General features: G+C 37.6%; 1 protein-coding gene across 2 annotated transcripts in view; it reads left to right on the top strand.

Annotated features, from left to right (window-relative positions):
• The window catches only part of PCSK5 (proprotein convertase subtilisin/kexin type 5), a 435,012-nt gene that overhangs the window by 141,446 nt on the left and 273,888 nt on the right, over positions 1-19,678 (top strand). For both annotated transcript variants that reach the window (XM_036260761.1, XM_036260762.1), the window contains exons 6-7: positions 12,056-12,144; positions 15,647-15,819. In XM_036260761.1, the coding sequence (XP_036116654.1) occupies positions 12,056-12,144; positions 15,647-15,819 (262 nt within the window). The remainder of the gene's footprint in view (positions 1-12,055; positions 12,145-15,646; positions 15,820-19,678) is intronic.

Here is a 19,678-nt window from a genome sequence, read left to right as displayed (position 1 = left end):
ATAGTTAACTAGGTCATTATAAAAATATTCATAAAAGGGATCTTACAGTATACAAGAGTACAGGTCAAGTTAAAATATTATCTATGTAGGGTACATTCTAGCATCCTGGTCTCTTGTTTTTGCTACTTTCATTTTCAGTATGCATTTGGAGAAGAGAAATATGTATAGAAAGAAATAGACCACAAAAAAATCAAAATTATAATTTGATACAGGTCATTATTTTTTTAAATTATCTTTATAGATCTTTTTTTGGTCTCAGTATATACACTGAGTACATACTTTTTATTTCATGCCTTAGTGAATTCTAATTATGAAATTTTCTTTTAATTATGATGATGTGAAATTGCAGGAAAATCAGTTCAGGTGTGAGGAAGAGAAAGTTCTTTAGATTGAATACCAAGCAATTTTGCAAACACCAACCTTAAGCCAGAACTCTTGGAGCAGAAATCTCCATAACACTTTGTACATAAACCTTGATTAGCGTGTACCTCAGTACTTGGTAATCATTTGCATAAACATTAGAACACTCCTCTCAGTGGTCTTCGGTTCAACTGGTCGGTCAAACTCATAGAACTCATTAGGCTACAAGTAGAAGATAGAAAAACAATGTATTAATAGGGAAACATCATCTGTATTTCTTCAGCAAGAGTGTTTACCGGTCCCAGGACTGTCCTCTGCTTTTCTCCTGTCCCGCCACCACCACAAGTGGCATGCCAGTTGTGTAATAGTGAGCCGCATGATGGGGATGAGAGTCATTTTGCCTGAGAAGCCCCATACTTTAGGAACAATATTTCTTGCAAGAGCCGATGAATATAGCTTCCAGGGCCACACAAGGAAGAGCACACTCAACTTCCAGGGTCCACTCTCAGAAGCTCAAAGCCAAGGCTTCTTAACAGGCATTGATAGTCCTGGCTACTGACCTCCCAGTTCATGGCTTCACACCAACCAGGGTTCATTTTTACCACAATAAATGTTGCTAGGTAGCTGACTTCCCATCTTTATCAGATATCAAGGGGAACAGAGCTAGAAACTTAAACCAAAGTAATTTTTCCACAGATAAAGGAAAGGGGTTTTGTTAATCCTTTACTCAGAATCTTCTCCACCAAGATTGTGAGCACTGCAGACTTGGATTTTTCAACTTTGTATGCCTCTTGCTTAGAAGATCCTTGGGACATAGGATATAAATTATGGACCCGAGAAAGGAAAAAAGAAAGAGGAAGGACTAATATTATTAACTAAAATATTTCTTGGGGGTACTTTGATAATTGCTAAGAAATAATAATAGCCTTTCTGACAGTTTATTGCTTACTTAAAGAGTAAGTGTTATAGTTGTATTTTCTGGAATTATAGTAATACCTATCCCAGTAAAGTAGACAGTTGTCCAGTGAAGATGGACACTGTGTTGTAGCCTCCAATTCTAGGGGAGACTTGGATCTTCCAGGTCCACATTTATAAACTTGACCCCCATACCACTAAAAACAAATCTAAAATTAATCAGCAGGAATAACTAATACCTATCTGTTCACAACAAAGGGGTGGGGAGACAGTTTCTCAGTCTTCTCTTTGTGGTGGAAAATGAGATCAGACTGTTCCCAAAGCCCCAACTACAGGAGGAAAAAACAGTAGATCTAAGTTTCAAAGACTAAATAGAGCCCTCTGATAGAGGTTAGGGAGCTTGAAGAGCAGGGTTATGGGCTCTTAAAAGGTCAGGGAGGTGGGGGGAGAGTGGGGGGGAGGAGTAGCATCATGGAATCCCTAGGGCAATCTGAATTCATAGAAACAAGCTCAAGTAACACATGGAAAACAAAGGAAAAAAAGGTGAGCCAAAAAGCATGAAGGGGTAAATCTAGAGTATTAACGAGGGAGTTAAGAAAAAGGGCCTTGTTCTATCACCCTGATTGATATATTTCATCAACAGGGATTGCCAACACACTATTTATTCTTTTCTTTAGACATGGAATAGTCTAGTTAACAATGAATTTGTTAACAATAAATTAGCTGTTTTCATAGGCTGGGGTGGATAGAAGGAAGAGAAAGAAAAAAGATGTCAAAAGTCTAGGCTGGGAGGATGAGGAAGAGGGAAAATGGCAGAGGTAAGAAAAGACTTTTAAAATAGAATATTGATCATTTGAGTTTTATTTATTTTGCTATCAGTTGTGTTCTGAGTGAAATATCCTTCTTGAATTACAACCAGTATTACCAATAACTGTTTAAATCCTTCAGACTTACATGATTTTTTAAGAAAATCCTCACCTGAGGATATTTTTCCATTTATCTTCAGATAGAGTGGAAGGAGGAGAAGGGGGGAGAGAGAGAGAGAAAAACATTGATGTGAGAGAGACACATTGATTGGTTGCCTCCTGCACGACCCCAACCAGGGCCTGAGACCCACAACCCAGGTATGTGCCCTTGACCAGAATTGAACCCGTGACTCTTTGGTCTGAGGGCTGATACTCTAACCACTGAGCCAAACCAGCCAGGGCTACGTGATTTTTTTAAAGCTTAAAAAATATTATAAACTCACAGAAAGTTGTAAAAATAGTAGAGGGCCCCCTTACCCTCCGCCCAATGATAACAATTTATTAAATTATAGGAAAATATCAAAACCAGGAAACTGACATTAATACAGTCTACAGACCTTATTAAGATTTCACCAGTTTTTATTTGCACTTGTGTATATGTGTATATGTGTGTGTCAGACTCCCAATGCTTTTAACCCTCCAAAATAAATATTCTTCAGCTTTTTAAAATATTAATATTCTTCAGCTTTTTAAAATACTAATCATTTACTTATGATGTATCTGATGTTGATTCACAGTAGTGACCAATTACTACAGTTAATATTATAAAATATGTTTCTTTATTTTCTTTATTTGTCTACAATATAATCTGTTAGACTTTGCAGCAGTTGACAAATGCTAACTTTTATTAATTTCTTTAGATATTGTGTATCTATTCCTGAAGACCAAAAAGAGGACTCACAGTGTCTAGCCAAATATAAATACTCTCATGGTTTAAAGTTCATGCTTAAGATTCTTTCAATATCAGGCTATCAAAGAACCTCTGAATATAATCTGGTATCATTTTCTCTATCTATTTTATTTGTTGTTGGCTTAGTCAATTCCAGCTGCTATGACAGAAAACCATAAACTGAGTAGCTTAAACAATACACATTTATTTTTCGCATTGCTGGAGGCTGGGAAGTCTAAGTTCAGGGAACTGGCAGATTTGGTTTGGGAAGATCTCTCTTGGTTGTAGAGAGCATCCTCCTTACTGGATCTTCACGTGGCGGAAAAGAAGCGAGCTCTCCCATGTCTCTTCTTGTAAGGACACTGATTTTACCCTGAGAGCTGAACCCTCATGACCCCAAGGCTCCACCTGTAAATACCAGCACTTTGGGGGTTAGAGGTTCAACATGAATTAGGGGTTTGCCCCAAACATTCAATCCATAGCGTTCTTTTCAGTGAGTTTTCCTGAATTTCTTCCTAGTCTAATAAAAAAAAAAAAAAAAGAGTAATATTCTTGAAGCCTCAGGGACCTTGTATAATTGCAGTCACTTCAGAAGCTATTATCTTAATTGTCTCACAGAAACTAATCACCAAAAAATGGACTGTGTAATTTCGTTTTTGCATTTTAAATTTTTTTAATTTACCTTTTTATATTTTTTCCTAGTCTGTTTTTTGAGCTTTGGTAAGCTTCTTACTAAAAACAGGGTGAAAATCCATTTTCAGCTATTTTCCATTCTTCTTAAGTTTTCATTTTTAAGATTCCCAGCATTTCCTCCTTCTAGCTCAAGTTGAATAATTTATTGTGGAGATTCTATGAAACATACTGTCAAATATCCTGCATTAATAGTAATGAAGGAATAAAGTCACCTCTACCTCACTAAATGAGTAGGGTAGCAGGCAAAGGAGTCATGAAATCTTGGCAATCATTTAAAAATGTAGGAACATGCACCCCTGTGAGTCTTGCTGGACATGAAAAGCATTAGTAAGGACCCAGGAGACCCAGTTCAAGTCTTTGCCCGGCCACATGTTATGCCCTCCCTTCACCATCTGACTGACTGAAGGTTCTCACTTGTAAAATAAGAGAACTAATATCTGTCTTTGCTTACTTCTCAGGGTTGAAGTGAGAATCAGATGAGGCTAAAATACTTTCAAGAAGTGGAAAGTGTCATATAAACATCAAGTTGTAATATTACCAGGAAATACATGAGCAGTCAGAAACATCAGTTCTAGGTGATATATTGGAAAACACATCAAACACATCATGTCTTCCTTTCCTCTCCCTTTCTAATGGGGCTGTTGAGGTCGACATAAATGGAAGGTTTTCATTTAGATTCAAATACAATCAAAGTATGCCAACGAGAATAGGCACAGTGGAGATCAGAAGGGAATAGAAACGGGGTAGATGGAATCCATGAACGACTGCAGGTGTTTGTTTCCAGAAGGAAATGAAATAGCCGTCTTTCTTCAAGTTGCTTGAATCTGCACAAGTGCAATTTTGACATTCAAGCAATGCAGTGATGACTGCAAGGGGGACCTCCTGCATGTGTCATGATATCTCAGATTCGTTGCTGAGCTTATTGGCGTCTTCTCTTTATCTGTGGTAGAGTTCAAAGAAGTTAATATTAACCATCCCCACTAAGTCATGTGGAGGAAAAACGTGCCCATGAAGGCAGTGTTTTACCACCTGGCAAGGTATAATAGACCCCATGAAATCATATCTATGCTTCAGCTAATTTATATGTGTTCTTGATGTTATAGAAATGGGTTAATTGGTCCTCTCTGATTTTTCATCTTTTCAATCAGATAGCCAAGGTGAAACTTCTTGAGAACTTTAATCACAATGAGGTATTGTTGAGAATAGGTAATGAAGCAGATGAGAAAACTTCTTTTTTTCTCAGTAAGAAAAAGCAGTAGGACAAAGACTGAAATGTTTTTTACATCAAGATGATCTTTAAGAAAAAAAAACAGGTTTCTTCAAGTAAAAATGATGCAATAAAGCATCTTACCCTTCCTGGGGACCTGGCAGCAGTGACAATAACTTTAAGGGAATCAGAGAAGTGATAGATTTTTTTTTCTTTTTAAAAATTTTATATTTATCATTAGATAGAGTGGGAGGGGGGAGGGAGGGAGAGAGAGAGAAACATTGATGTGATAGAGCCACATCAACTAATTGCCTCCTGCATGACCAGACCAGGGCCAGGGATGAACCACAACCGAGGTACATGCCCTTGACCAGAATTGAACCTGCAACTCATTGGTGCAAGGGCCAATGCTCTAACCACTGAGCAAAACCAGCCAAGGAAGAAGTGATATATTTTTAATTCCTAGTGTGTCTACACCCACTTTACTTGACATGATGTCCAATCATTGGTCTGTGTATCCTTATCATTTACAGAGTGGGTTATCTTCTGTAAGTCTCAGACAGCCTTAGTAATATTATGAATGTATGCAAAAAAGCTATACAGGTGACTAATTTTCTAAGTGGGATGACTTGGGAATTGATTAGTAAAGTTTATATTTAAGTTCATGTGGTCAGAGGGTAACATAATGAGAATATCATTTTCTGGGCTAAAATCTATGCTGAAAATACACTAAATGCTCATGTTCTGTTGTAGCTGAAGAAAAATACATCTGAAACAGAGACTGGTGTCTGTTTTGTGGCTTCCTTATGTAACCAGCATCATGACTATTATTGCTGACCACCCTTGCTCTTTGGGAGAAGGAAGGAATTGAATCTTGTTCACATACTTGAACAAGTCATGGTGATATCTATTGTTCTATGATCTATTTTAAATCCATGTCAAAGTGCTGAGTGTCTAAGTAAGATATAAATTTTTAAAGTTACTTGGGAAAATGATTATTATCATCTGAAGAGAGTTGGCTATTTCAATGTAGTTGAGCTAGAAATTTGGGTCCTCAATTACCAGATGCTCTAATATATTATTTACCTGATGTTTAAAATATATGCATCAACAATAGAGTGATAAGTTCCCTATATCCCCTAAATGGTTGATACATTAGGATGTGGAGCAATGTACAGAAATCTTTGTAAGAACTGTTTTTATAAGAAAGCAGTCACTGTTCTTCACTTAGGAGCATCCCTGTATATTAATGATGTACATTATATGTTTAGTTGCATTTTAGGAATACTGAACAAAGTTAGTTCTTCCATTTTTTAATAATATGGTAGAATAGACAGTCAACTCAATATCTTCTACTACACCACATCTAAAACTCCTGGAGAAATATTAATGAGCTTTTTAGTGCGTAGTTGAGCGAATGGGGACACCAGGAGTATTTCTCTGAGAAAGCTCAAATCTATAAACTTAAGTGGCTAATAGGTGAACACTAGGTATTTTCCAGGGTAAGCAACCAATCTCACTCAGCCTGGAGCTGAATTTTAAAAACCCCAGGGATGGCAGGAGACAAAGCCTGGGTCCAGTGGGGTGAGAGAATACTCCTGCATAAAACAGCAGCCCTGAGGCAGATCTTCAGGACATTAACTGTATTTAAAGAAAGAAAGAAAGAAAACTTATGCAGAGAGACAGAGGACATTCTCCTTTTCAGCCTAGGTAATAGATGGAACAAGAGGACAAAGAACTACTTTTTAAGAATTACAAACTATACTCATGGGATTTGTACTTGTAATTCATATTACTTTTAAGGACCACATTTTAAATTTGGTTGAACAGGTCCTGCTTGGTGTATGCTCAGATCTGTGGTAAAAGCAAATTTTAAATCTTCATTAAAATAATGAGCTTTCCATACCAGCCTCAAAGAATTTGCACAGATATAAGTCCAAAGACATTGCCCTTCTAAATGGACAGTTTACCAACTGCCTGGAGAAAGCATCACCGTGAGAACAAACCAACAGTCAAAACAGATAGCAGAATTAGATTAACATGTTTTGAAATTATTAGATATAATTCATGTGTTTCAAGAAGTGAATATTGAAGCCTGCTGGTGTAGCTCAGGTTGTTGGGTGACGTCCTATGCACATAAAGGTTGCTGGTTCAGTTCCCAGTCAGGGCACATGCCTGGGTTGCAGGCTTGAGCCTCAGGAGGTGTGCAGGAGGCAGCCTATCAATGTCACATCAATGTTTTTCTCTCTTTCCCTCTCCTTCTCTTTCAAAATCAATTTAAAATTTTTAAAGAAATGAATATGGAAAAGTATTTTAAGAAAAACGAGATCAGTTAACCAGACACATTTGAACAAGAACTTCAAAAAATTAAACGTGTAATAATTGAAATAAGTAAAGCAGTGAATGGATTAAATAACAGATTAATCATGGCTAAAGACAGGATAAGTGAATTATAGAATTGAGCAGAATGCAGTCCAGAGAGAGAGAGGGATAGGAAAGCCTGAAGGTAAGATTAAAGATTAAGATAGGGTGAAAAAGTCAAATGTATGTTAAGTTAGGATTCTGATGGGAAGAACTACAGAATAATGTAAAAGTAGATTTCAAAGTTACTAGCTAAGACTGCTAGTTATATTAAACTATAGGCTTAGGAATTCCAAAGAAGAATTTTCTAAATTTCATATGTAAACTTAATTGACCTGTATGATAGAGAGAAAAAGAGAACATCTAAAAAGCATCCAGAGAAAACTAGCTGGCCAGAAACAGTGGGATCCAGGAGACAGTGGACCGGCATCTTTGAAATGCTGTCTAGAATGCTATACCCAAAGAAATTATATTTTAAGAACGATGGTAAGATAAAGTCATATTCTCATAATACCAAAAGACTTTGGGTTACCAACGTACTCTCTGAAGGTTACATTTATAGAATGTTCTTCAGAAAGAAATCAATGATTTCATAAGGAAGTATGAGCAACAAGAAAGAAATTGAGCAAAAAAATATATTTATAAATCCAAACAAACATTTATTTTTTTTTTGTAAGTAGTAATCATAATGGGCAATTTTTAGAGTTAAAAAATCCAAAATATAACTATAATCATGGGGAGCTCATGTGTCAAGAGGTGGGTAACCCCAGAGTTAAAACATTCTAAAGTCTATGTTGCTGGAAAAAAGTAGAAAGACTCCAGACTTTGTGATGTTAGCTACCCATGATCAAACAGGATAACCACTAAGTAACAGAATGTGTAACATCCAAACTAGTAAAGGGGGAAATATACAGAAGTGAACCATACATGGGCTAACTCTCAGGTTAAAGACAAAGATAGTGAGCCTAATTTGAAAAAAACATTTGCACTTTATTTATATGAGATATAACTAATATGAATGTAGAATGTTTGAAAGTATGCCCTGGCCGGTTTGGCTCAGCGGTTAGAGCATCAGCCTGCGGTCCCGAGAGACCCGGGTTCGGTTCCCACTAAGGGCATATACCTTGGTTGCAGTTTGTCCCCGGCCCTGGTAGGTCGTGCGGGTGGCAGCCACTCGATGTGTCCCTTTCACATCAATGTTTCTCTCTCTCTCTCTCTTCCTCTCTCTTCCTCCCACTGTACCTGAACAAAAAATGTCCTCGGGTGAGGATAAAAAAAAAAAAAAAAGAAAAGAAAAAGAAAGTAAAAGGAACAAACAGGTAAAAAAAAAAACAAAAAAAAAAAACTAAATATTAACCAGATATTTATATCTTAGAGCCATAGAGTATTGCTACATATTTATAAATGGTTTCTATCACTAAACAGATTAAACAAGTTCATTCTAAATAAAATAAAAATCAATTGAACTGCAAAGAACATGAACAAATCTACAGTATAATGAGCAAGCTTGACATAACGGGCTTACAGAGAACAGTTGAAGAATATACACCTTTCAAGCATACGGAACATTTATAAAAATTGATCACATACTTAGCCATGTGTGAATCTCACTAAATTCTAACAATTGCTTCATAAAAATTATAATCACAAGGTATTCAAGCTATTGACTGATACAAAAACTTAACTAAGTACCCATATACATTTGACAATTTTAAATCCTACTTATACATAAAATAACCCATGGGCCATATAGTAAACTAGAACAGAATTAAAAAACAAAAATCCATATGTTCCAGTAGCACTCGCATTAGTTAAAATAAATACAATAAAGTAAGCCCTGACCGGGTGGCTCAGTTGGAAGGTTGCAGGTTCGATCCTCACTCAGGGTCTTATGGGAGCCAACCAATCAATGTCTCTTTCTCTTTCTCTCTCTCTCTCTCTTCCTCCCCCTCCTTCTCTCTCCTTCCCTCCCTCCCTCTTCTTTCCTCTCTCCCTCTTCTTTCCTCTCTCTCTCAAAAAATCAATAAACATATCCATGGATGAGGGTTAAAAAAATAAAATAGATACAGTAACGTATAAGAACAATGGACTCATAAAGGGAATTTGATATTTGAATAAAAATAACTTATACCATGAAGAAATGCATAATAAGAGCACAGTGAAGAATCTTCACAACTGATTGCTAGGGTTAGGGGAAAATTAGTAGTTTAGCTTGGGACTTACAAAAGAAATGTTTTTATCTTTAAAAACTTAGAATTTTTATTGATGATTAAGTTGGCACAACCAAATGTCAGAAGGGCAAGATAATTATGAGTATATCAAATTAAGTACTGTGTATGACAACCTCAGATTGCCATAAATAAGATGGTTCAAATAATAAATTTGGAAACATACATAACGTGATAGAAAGCAGTAAGAAATTCTGGCAAAGGGCATACAAAGGTTATTCACAAAGCAAGAAATAGAAGTAGCTAATAAATATTGGAAAGGATGTACAACATCAAATATAGTCATAGGGGCTCTGGCCAGGTGGCTCAGTTGACTGGAGCGTCGTCCTGTACACTAAAAGGTTTCAGGTTCAATCCCTACTCAGGGCACATATGGGAGGCAACCGATCAATGTTTCTCTCTCACATTGATGTTTCTTTCTCTCCGTCTCTCTCCCTCTTTCTCTAAAACTCAGTAAAAACATATCCTTCAGTGAGGATTAGAAAATAATAATTTTAAAAATGTAATCAGCCCTGGCTCAGCGGTTAGAGCATCAGCCTGCAGTCCAGAGAGACCCCGGTTCAGTTCCCCCTAAGGGCGCGTACCTCGGTTGCGGTTTGTCCCTGGCCCGGGTTGGTCATGCAGGTGGCAGCCATTCGATGTGTTCCTTTCACATCAATGTTTCTCTCTCTCTCTCCCTGCCTGCCCCCCCCCCAAATGGAAAAATGTCCTCGGGTGAGGATAAAAAAAAAAATGTAATCATAGGGAATAAAAAGAGAAGCAACAATGAGATACCATTTTTTCATGTTAGATTGATAAGAACGGAAAAGATTGAAAAGCTCATACGTAGGGATTTATGTACATAGAGGTTTATCCAGATATTTTCTCCGTTCTTCATATTAGCATTCAACTTGGCTTATGGTCTTTCTTTTATCTTTTAATTTTTTAACCATGCACAAAATTTGATGATTTGTAGTAATATGCATTAATCTTGCAGTTTCTATGAGGTTTGGTTATATTACTTTCATCTGCTGTTAACAGTTTGACAATGTATTCTCTGCTCTTTGATCCAGTAATTCCACTTCTAGGAATTTGTCACAAGGTATAAAATTATATATATACACGAGACTGTTCTTTAAAGCCTTGTCAATATTCTTGAAAAACTGCAAATTTCTAGGAATAGAGGAATGGAGGACTTGTTAAAGAGATTATGGTGTGTGTATATACTTAACAGATATCGATAGATGATAGATAGATAGATAGATGATAGATAATTTGAAAAATTATGCAACATAGTACATATAATATTAACCTTTTAAATTACATATAGATTAATATTTACATAGAAAGGAATGCATGGCATCACTGAGTGGAAAAGGCAGGATATAATGTATTTTGTGTGAACTGGGTACCTAGCTGCACAGTAGGTAGTCATATCCCGTGACGAGTGTGGTCGGAAGCACCTGTCCTGTGAAATAAAAAGCACCAACATGGAATTTGGGGGGCTTGAGTTCTAGTCACTCTTTGGCTGCTTCTACCGATCTCTACAAATCAAGGCCTCCTTCTCTAAACCTGAGGGAAGGGCGGTGGGCATTGACTTCATTAGCAGTGACAAATAGGCCACAGTGGCTGTCACATCCCTTTTCCACATCCACGGCAGACACTAGTCGTCAGTCTCAGTGTCCTGTCTCTGGACTCAGCCACGCCTTGGAATTCTTCTCAACACGCTGTCTGAGGCCACCTCTCTAAGCAGATTGTTTTTTACACTTGAAACTTCTCTGCCATCCTTGGACAAAGTGATCTGAGGAGTCCTTTCAGCTAAAAAAAAAAAAAAAAAAATGTTGAGCAAGGAACCAAGTTACTGTGAGAAAGAACAGAGAATCTCTTTCAGAAAAAAAATGTTTATTTTTCTTGTAGCCACATTTTTTAAAGCAGTAAAAAGATGAAATAACTTTTGATAATATATTTTATTAAGTAAGATAGTCAACATGTCATTGTTGTAAAACAGTTATTCATGGCATACTTCACATTCTTGTTATTTCTTATAAAATCTTTGCAATCGAGTATGTGTTTTCAGCATTCCCATTCTAGCCGAACATTTCCCTTGGAGATACTTGGTCTATATTTAAATTTACAATTTAAACAGTAGAGTCTCATACTGACCTTCGTGAGTTTTCTAATATTCGAATTGAGTACTCATTGTTGTTGTTTTATAATTTAATTAAAATTAAATTAAATGAAAAATTAAGATGAGGTCAGACTAGCCACGTTTCAAGTGTCCAGTAGCCATATTTGGCTGGTGATTACCATTTAGACAGTGGTACTTTAGAGAATACAAAGACACGTACACTTTGATTTGAGCCTTCAAGGGAATTTTCTAGTTGGAAAAGCAAGGTATCAAAAATAAACTTATCAGAGATATAATCCAAAACAGAATATCATTAAGGGCTAAAATTTTTTCGTGGACACATTAAGCACTGCTTGGGTAGGAAGTTCCCGGGAAAAACCCCAGCTTGATATCTGCCTCCACACTTTGAAGCCTGGGTGGTGGCAGCATGTGCTGCATTCGTGGGAAAGGAGTGTCTCGCCTGAGAAAGTGTGTGTGTTCTCCCTGCAGGCACGGGACCCGCTGTGCTGGAGAAGTGGCAGCCGCAGCGAACAACTCCCACTGCACGGTGGGCATTGCTTTCAACGCCAAGATCGGAGGTATGGAAACAAACTTACCTGGATGTAGAAATGAGCCAACAGCCCTCGTGCTAACTGGTTTTCAGCACCCTTTTTGAACTAAGGACAGCATATGTTTACATAATAATACCCAACTGTTGCCAACAGCAAAATGACCACGTGAACCTGTGTGATCGGATACAGTTAGACTTCAGAAGCCCCAACGTGTTGTCCAGTGTGTGACAAAATGTTGTCCAATACTGAAAACGGGGCCGTTGACATTGGTACAGAACTATACAATTGGTGCCTGAGTCAGAAAGAACAAATAATATAAACACCAGGCCAGGCCATAATATCTCTATGGAAAGAATGGATTGAAATTATGTTAAAGCAGAACAGTTTTGTTTCCCTTTCCTGAAGGCTTTATAAAAATTTCCTTTTAATTGCAATTAAAATGGTAACAGGTAAAATCTCCTTTTGTAGTCCCATCATGTAATAAGACTGTTATCATTAATAATTGCATATTATGTGCACACACATGCACTAACTCATATGTACATAGGCTTACTACGAGGACCCAACCACCGCAGTTTAAATCCAGGCATTAAGGAAAGCAAACTCTTACTTTCCCATTTGTAGTCATTGTTGGTATAGCCTGGTGCCACCACCACATGCAAATGGAAAGAAAACATTGTAAGAGATGGTATAGCTCCTAGTAGCTTTGAAGGTGTCCCCTGGGGTTCTCTTAAAAGGGGGTCCAGGGATGAATGAAGTTCCTGGAGCCAGGATGACATCTTTGTTTTCAATACACTATTTGTTTCCAAATGGTAAATAAGGTTGGATCTAAAAAATAAAAAATGACTGTCCTTTCTAGGATAAATATAGAGATCTTGTAACATGAAATATTTGGAATATATAATAACGACACTAAGAAAAGGTTTTCAGAGAGTACCTTGAATGTCAGCCCTCGGTAAATCTGACCTGTCTCTTTCCTTTATTTCACCCTGAGTTCTTAGAATGTAGTAGCTTGTTGAGCAGCAATTCGCTGTGTTCTGAGAGCATGTCCTTCAAGGGACGGCTCATGGAGGAGCTAGGAAAGGGGACAAAGACTTCCCTTGAAAAATCATGAGGGTACTGGAGGCCCCTGCTCTTCTCAAGTGAATCACATGACTCCAGTGACTGCCAGTCAATCTTCTTGCTCTCCAGGCCACACACAGTCTCTCCCAGACACCGACACATGTCCACATGCCTGTCATTACTGACCGGTGCTAACCAAGCACTCACTGACTTGAGGGAATGAGATAACTTGTGAACCTCACAGAGATGCTGTTGGCTGACCTCCCTGAACAAGAACCTTAGTAAAAAAAAGAATGTATGGCAATGACTCAGAATGTTCCATCAACCTAAAAACAAGGACATTCTGAATTCCAGATTTAACCCTGCACACCCCAGGAATGAAGGCTTGCAGCCAGATGAAGGAAAAGCAACCTTTCATCTTTAAACTTGAGGAAACAAAATATTTTTTTGTCAGTTTTTGATCAAAAATACAACCCTCTAGATATGATTTTATCCAGCATGGTGTGTGTGCACGCATGTGGATTTCACATCAATCCCATGACCTAGAAACTGAAATAGGTGTTTTGCAGATTATCCTGCATGTTGGCATTTCGAGATACTGGTTAGTCCAGTGTTATTTTCAGACTTCCTCGTATTGGTAAAAAGTGTTTCATTGTACGCTTTTAAACAGAAAGGAAGAATATGAAGTAGTTCATCTTCCTTTGGTAAAAACTGTACAGATGAACTTGGAATATTCATGTCAAGTGAAAACCACTGGCTTCTTAGGACTCAGTGCCTGGAGAACAGCATGCCGGGTAGTCCGTTCCCACAGAAACTGCTGGCAAACTTTCTGAATACACTTCCCATTTCCTAATTTTTAAAGGGCCTGTTCGCAACCTTTGTTCTCCACATCACCTGTTCACGTACATCTTTAAAAATCCAAAGTCTAGGAGAAAAGACAGTCAAGATGTAACAACCAAAGGCAATGGTTTTAGGGGTGCTTTGCAGGAAATTTAATATTGACTGGACATTTGTTTCTATTATTTTTTTTTATGAAAAATATTCAAGGATAGAGTATCATATCTGCCATGTAACTTAAAGTAGCTGAGCTCAATATTTATATTTTTAGATGAAGAAAATGTGGCAGAATGTTAACTGTTCTTGTATACTGGCTAGATCAGTGTTTTTGTCATTCTTTCTATTTTTTTCTGTTTGTAAGTTTTATAGTTAGAAGTTAAATACTTTTGAAAGCACAAAGAGGGTCTAGTTTCTTAAAGGAAAAGGATATTTTTATTTTCCACCTGAAGTCCAACCTCAAAACACATAGTATCTAATGCTTCCTGATGTGGGGTCTTATTACTTAATCCCCATTTAGTGATAATCAATAAAAACTTGAAATCCTACAATATAGCAATGTTTTCCTATGGAGTAAATTTGGACTGTAGAGAGATACTTTTAAAATAAAACAGTGTCTCAGTGATGGTATTTAGCTTAAGCTGAAGGAGTTAATGTTTACTTAACAATTAATTGTTGTGGGTCCCCAAAATAAAAGGGAAAAAAGGCAAGCCTGGCATTTGACATAGAATTTCTTTTTGAATATTTGTGTCTAGTTTTCCAAATCAAGGTTAATAATAAATTCCTGTCTGGCAGGAATATACTTAAATGAAGATTAATGACCATACATTGCTAAAACCTTTTGAGAATTATTTGATGTGTTACATGCACAGAAAGCATTCTCATTTATTACTTGACTTATAAATAACTTGGCAAAGAAGTAATATATTAAATTCACATCAGTCTCACAGATTAGGAGATAATATTAAGTATGGAGGAAATTAGACCAACCTAACTTGGCAGCATTCCAAGTTTTGTAAGACTGCTAAGGTCAGAATGTTTTATACCAATTATGAACACAAGTGATCTAATGAAGAGAAATTTAGGGAAGATGGATTGCTTGAACCTCTCTTTGTCAACTACTCAAGATGGATAAAGAGAAGGGAGAGCGCGGCCAGCGTGGCTCAGCGGTTCAGCATTGACCCATGCACCAAGAGGTCGCCGGTTCAATTCCTGGTCAGGGCACATGCCCAGGTTGTGGGTCCAATCCCCAGTGGGGGGCATGCAGGAGGCGGCCAGTTGATGTTCTCTCTCATCGATGTTTCTATCTCTCTCTCCCTTTCTCTCTCTAAAATCAATAAAGAAAAAAAAATTTAAGAGAAGGGAAAGATTATAGAAACCTAGGAAAAGAGAACAGTGGATAAAAAAGATTTTTAAAGAAGTTCTGCTCTGCTAGAGGCACTGGAACTTCCTTTCTTTCCAAGAAAGCTTCAGAAAAGTCTGAATTATCATTTTCTGGGGAAAATAGGCTCATTTAAGTGTTGATGAAAAGTTGATTCTTTTCCCCCAAATGCTGTCACTGCAGCAGGTGTCGGGCTGTGCGGGGGTTGTACAGCGAAGCCTCTAATCAGGCCACTTCCCGTCTGTCTTGAAGGAGTTCGGATGCTGGACGGGGACGTCACCGACATGGTCGAGGCGAAGTCAGTGAGCTTCAACCCCCAGCACGTGCACATCTACAGTGCGAGCTGGGGCCCGGATGACGACGGCAAGACCGTGGACGGCCCCGCTCCACTCACCCGGCAAGCCTTCGAGAACGGCGTCAGGATGGTAGGTTCCAAGGGCACCGTGGCTCATACAGACTGCGTCCCTCGGTGATGATGCTCGCGGGAAGCTCTCTGTGAAGCGGGGTTCCAGTCCTCCCGTCTAGAGGGAGAGATGGAGCTCATAGGCTGAGCCAGGGACAGGTTAATGGAAAGAGATGCGGAAGCTTTGGGACTGGATATTGGATCCGTTCTGCAAATGAGTTAACTGGTAGAAAGTTTCCCTTGATAATAACAGAGGTGTATTTGAATGCTTAGATTTATTCAAAGGAAATACATTCATTTATATGTTAATGTTGCATTTGGAGACATAAATAAATTCCTGAGGCTGTGAGATTCAGAAGTGGAGATATTGACACTCTCCAGTTGGTGTTGATAGATCATTCAGCAATGCTCATCTGGGCATCTCTCCTTCCTAGTCCCTTCCCTAGTTCTACCTCTGTCCCAGGACAATATTATTTTTATGTTGGTCCCCAAGTTCCCTAACCAGGCAGCTTAACCCTTGAGGTTACTTGATTTTCTTGATTTTGCTAAAAAAATTTATGATTGTTCCTCCCCCAAAACTAACCACATAATCTAATGTAATAAAACATGTTTCAAATTACAGATCTTGAAAAATCCTGCCTTTTTCTGGTTAAGTAAAAAATAAGGGCACTGCATGCTTGTAACCATGGAAGAGGAGAGCACCCCCAGAGCACCTCCTTTCTTGTTCTTACTCATGAATGAAACTTTGAGTGACTGAAAGCATCCATTTTCATCATGATCTGAGCCTGACCTCTTTTCCCTTTGTCATTCTTGTTTTACTTCTTTGTGACGTAAGCAATACTCTTACTATCCATCAGCACATATAGCTTTCCCTGCAAGTCTCTGCCCCACTGCCAGGTCTTGCTTTACAGCCAGATCCTGTTTTACCGTCAAGTCTCAGCTAAAGTCACCTGTTCCCAGCAGCCTTCTCGCTGCCCAAACTAGAAGTAAGCACGAGCAATCCCTACCCTGTACTCCCTATACTTTATGTTCATGCTGTAGTTACATATTGTCTTCACCATATGTTGCCTTATATCAGTTAGTTTTGTGTGTCTTCCTCACTAACTTGTCAGTTCCTAGAGAGCAGACTTGGTGCTCTACCCTTCTTTGTGGTCTTTGCAAAACCCATGGAGTACATCGAACTCTAGTGACTACTCAGTACATGCTTGTTGAAGTTAATTTAATTTACCACAAATTATGCTAACTATAGAGTTGTTATAAACTCAGCCTAGGTTTTGGCATGGAAGGCATGCAGTTGTTAAATGTAATGTCGTAGCTGGATGACAGATAGTAATGACCTACATTTGTGGGGTTGGTGGTAGGGTTCTGATCAGCAGACTGAGCTGAGTTGTGTCCTGGTTACTCTGGAAAAGACTGGGGGGAAAAGCTTATGCACTTCTTATGAATGTACTTTCTAATTAAAAAATAGTTCAGGTTTGGGGAAGATATACTTTCTAGCTTGGACAATTTTCAGCTATATTAGAGCCCTTTTGAGCAATAGGATAATGTTTTAAATCATTGCCTAGTATTTTCCTTTCAAGGTGTCTGAACACCAAATAAATGTACTCTAAGTAATCTGGTGATTTCATTACCAAAGCTCTGGACTGCAGATTACTTACTATTCTTTCTCTCAATGCCATCAATAGAATGGTCATTCAAGCTAAGTAAATCAAGCTTAGTTCATATTTGATTTTCAAATTGTACGTGTATGACTCTTAATCTAATAAAGAGCAATCTGGACTTTCTCATGAATAAAATATACTTATATTATTAATACACATAATTTCATGTATGTACATAGAGAAAATGCCCATATTCAATGGCTGTCATTGAATCAGATGATAAGGACCAATGATTTTCAAATTTTTCATAGATAGGGAATCTTTTCATTCAATGGAAATCTTAGCTGGAAGTTTAATGTGTGAAACATAAAAAGTGTGGCACCTTGGTTGAAGGGAAAAAGAGTTAAGTTTAGAAACAAGATCATCTGAGAAAGCTATTCAAAGTTATAAGAAGATTGTATTTAGGAATAAATAATTATGTGAAAATTTATTCAGCTCATTATTAACTCCAAAAATAACCCATACTTATTATGATCAACCATACTCTAAGGGTGAAATCAAAACTAGGTCTCCCACCCAACTAGATAGCCAGTGTTTGGACGACACCTTTCAAACTCCTACGTGTATTCAGGTACCAGACAGGGGTCCTCTGCCTCTGACGGTGCTGTTTCTACCTGCCTGCATCACAGGCGTCCTCCAGGACAATTCATAAGGACAGAACTGATTTGTTTTAATGTTTCAAAATTGTTGGAGTATGGAGATCTCATAATTCAACATTCCACGGAGGAGCTTTCAAGGTTTTGATCTGGAAAAACAACAACAGGAATTACAGTTTTAAAACAAATCGTACTTACTTTTAGAGTTAAAGAAGTAACAACAACAAAAACTCTTTTTTTTTTTTTTTTTTTAATCCTCATCTGAGGTCATTTTTTTCCATTTTTTGTTCAGATAGAGTGGGAGGGAGAACGAGGAAGAGAGAGAGAAACATCAATGTGAAAGGGACACATCAAGTGGTTGCCACCCACATGACCCAACCAGGGCTGGGGACAAACTGCAACCGAGGTATGTACCCTTAGCAGAACCGAACCCGAGTCTTTCTGGACCGCAGGCTGATGCTGTAACCACTGAGCCAAACCGGCCAGGGTTCAACAAAAACTCTTAAAATCAAATTATTCTCTGGTTCCTAGTATCGCACATTCAATTATGGAAAAGCAGCAGTGACCCATTTAAATGTGATAAGATCAACAGGATAGGGTTTTTACGTTTCAAGTACGTAGGCTTCAGATTTAAGCTCAGATTGAGTCCAGCACCTTTCATTGATGGCTCTCTAATCGGATATAGATCAAGTTACTCTCTGTGTCCATTTCTTCATCTGAGGTAGGACAATAGTAGTGCTTACTTACAGGGATACCATGAGTGTTGAATGAGGTAATAAAGCAATTGACACAATACCTGGAACATAATAGGTGCTCAAGAAATACATACATATATATATAATATATAATTTTTCCCCCACAGAAAAGATCATGCCCTTGCAAAAAAACTTTTATTTTTCCTCAGTCCCCCATCCTTCTCTCCTCTACCATTTCCATACTGTAGAGTTCTAGATGACTCAATGGAGTTACCTGTAGTGGTAGATTAAAGTAATATTGTAGAGGTCTGCATAGACTTTCTGTAATGTCATTCACTTTGTTCTTCCTAGATCTTTGCTTGCCTTCGATTCCATTGAGATAATCTCTTGATATACAAATTCATTTCAGTTATCTATGTTTGTAGTATTGAATTTCATTTATATTTTCCCTAGGAGTGTCTCTCTAAATAGCTATAAATATGTAATTTAATATATTTAAAGCAGTATATTAGAGAGTCTTTTCCAGGAAAAAGAAACCTTTTATACCTGTGTTATCAGACATCAAATGAGATAGTATATTTTCTGAGATTATTCTAATTTGTATTCTTTATATAATATACATTGTCAAATATATAAAGAATTATTGGATAAATACTTTATACAAAGTTAGACTACAGAGTACAATAAAGAAATGAAAGATTTACTGACTGAGTGATTTTAGGAATGAAGGAATAAATGACAAATAAAATAATTCCTTTAGGTAGCTAAGAGAAAATCTATGTGACAGTTTATTATTATCATTATTATTACTATTATTATTTGTAGTAGTAGTAGTAGTAGTATTTTAATCTCTGCCCAAGGATGTTTCATCTGATTTAGGAGAGAAAGAGAAACAGAAAGAGGTATCAATTGGTTGCCTCCTGTATGCA

Source organism: Molossus molossus, unplaced genomic scaffold (assembly GCF_014108415.1).
Source record: "Molossus molossus isolate mMolMol1 unplaced genomic scaffold, mMolMol1.p scaffold_m16_p_14, whole genome shotgun sequence".
NCBI lineage: Eukaryota > Metazoa > Chordata > Mammalia > Chiroptera > Molossidae > Molossus > Molossus molossus.
Note: the sequence above shows the minus strand (reverse complement) of the source record. Positions and strands in the feature narration are given on the sequence as shown.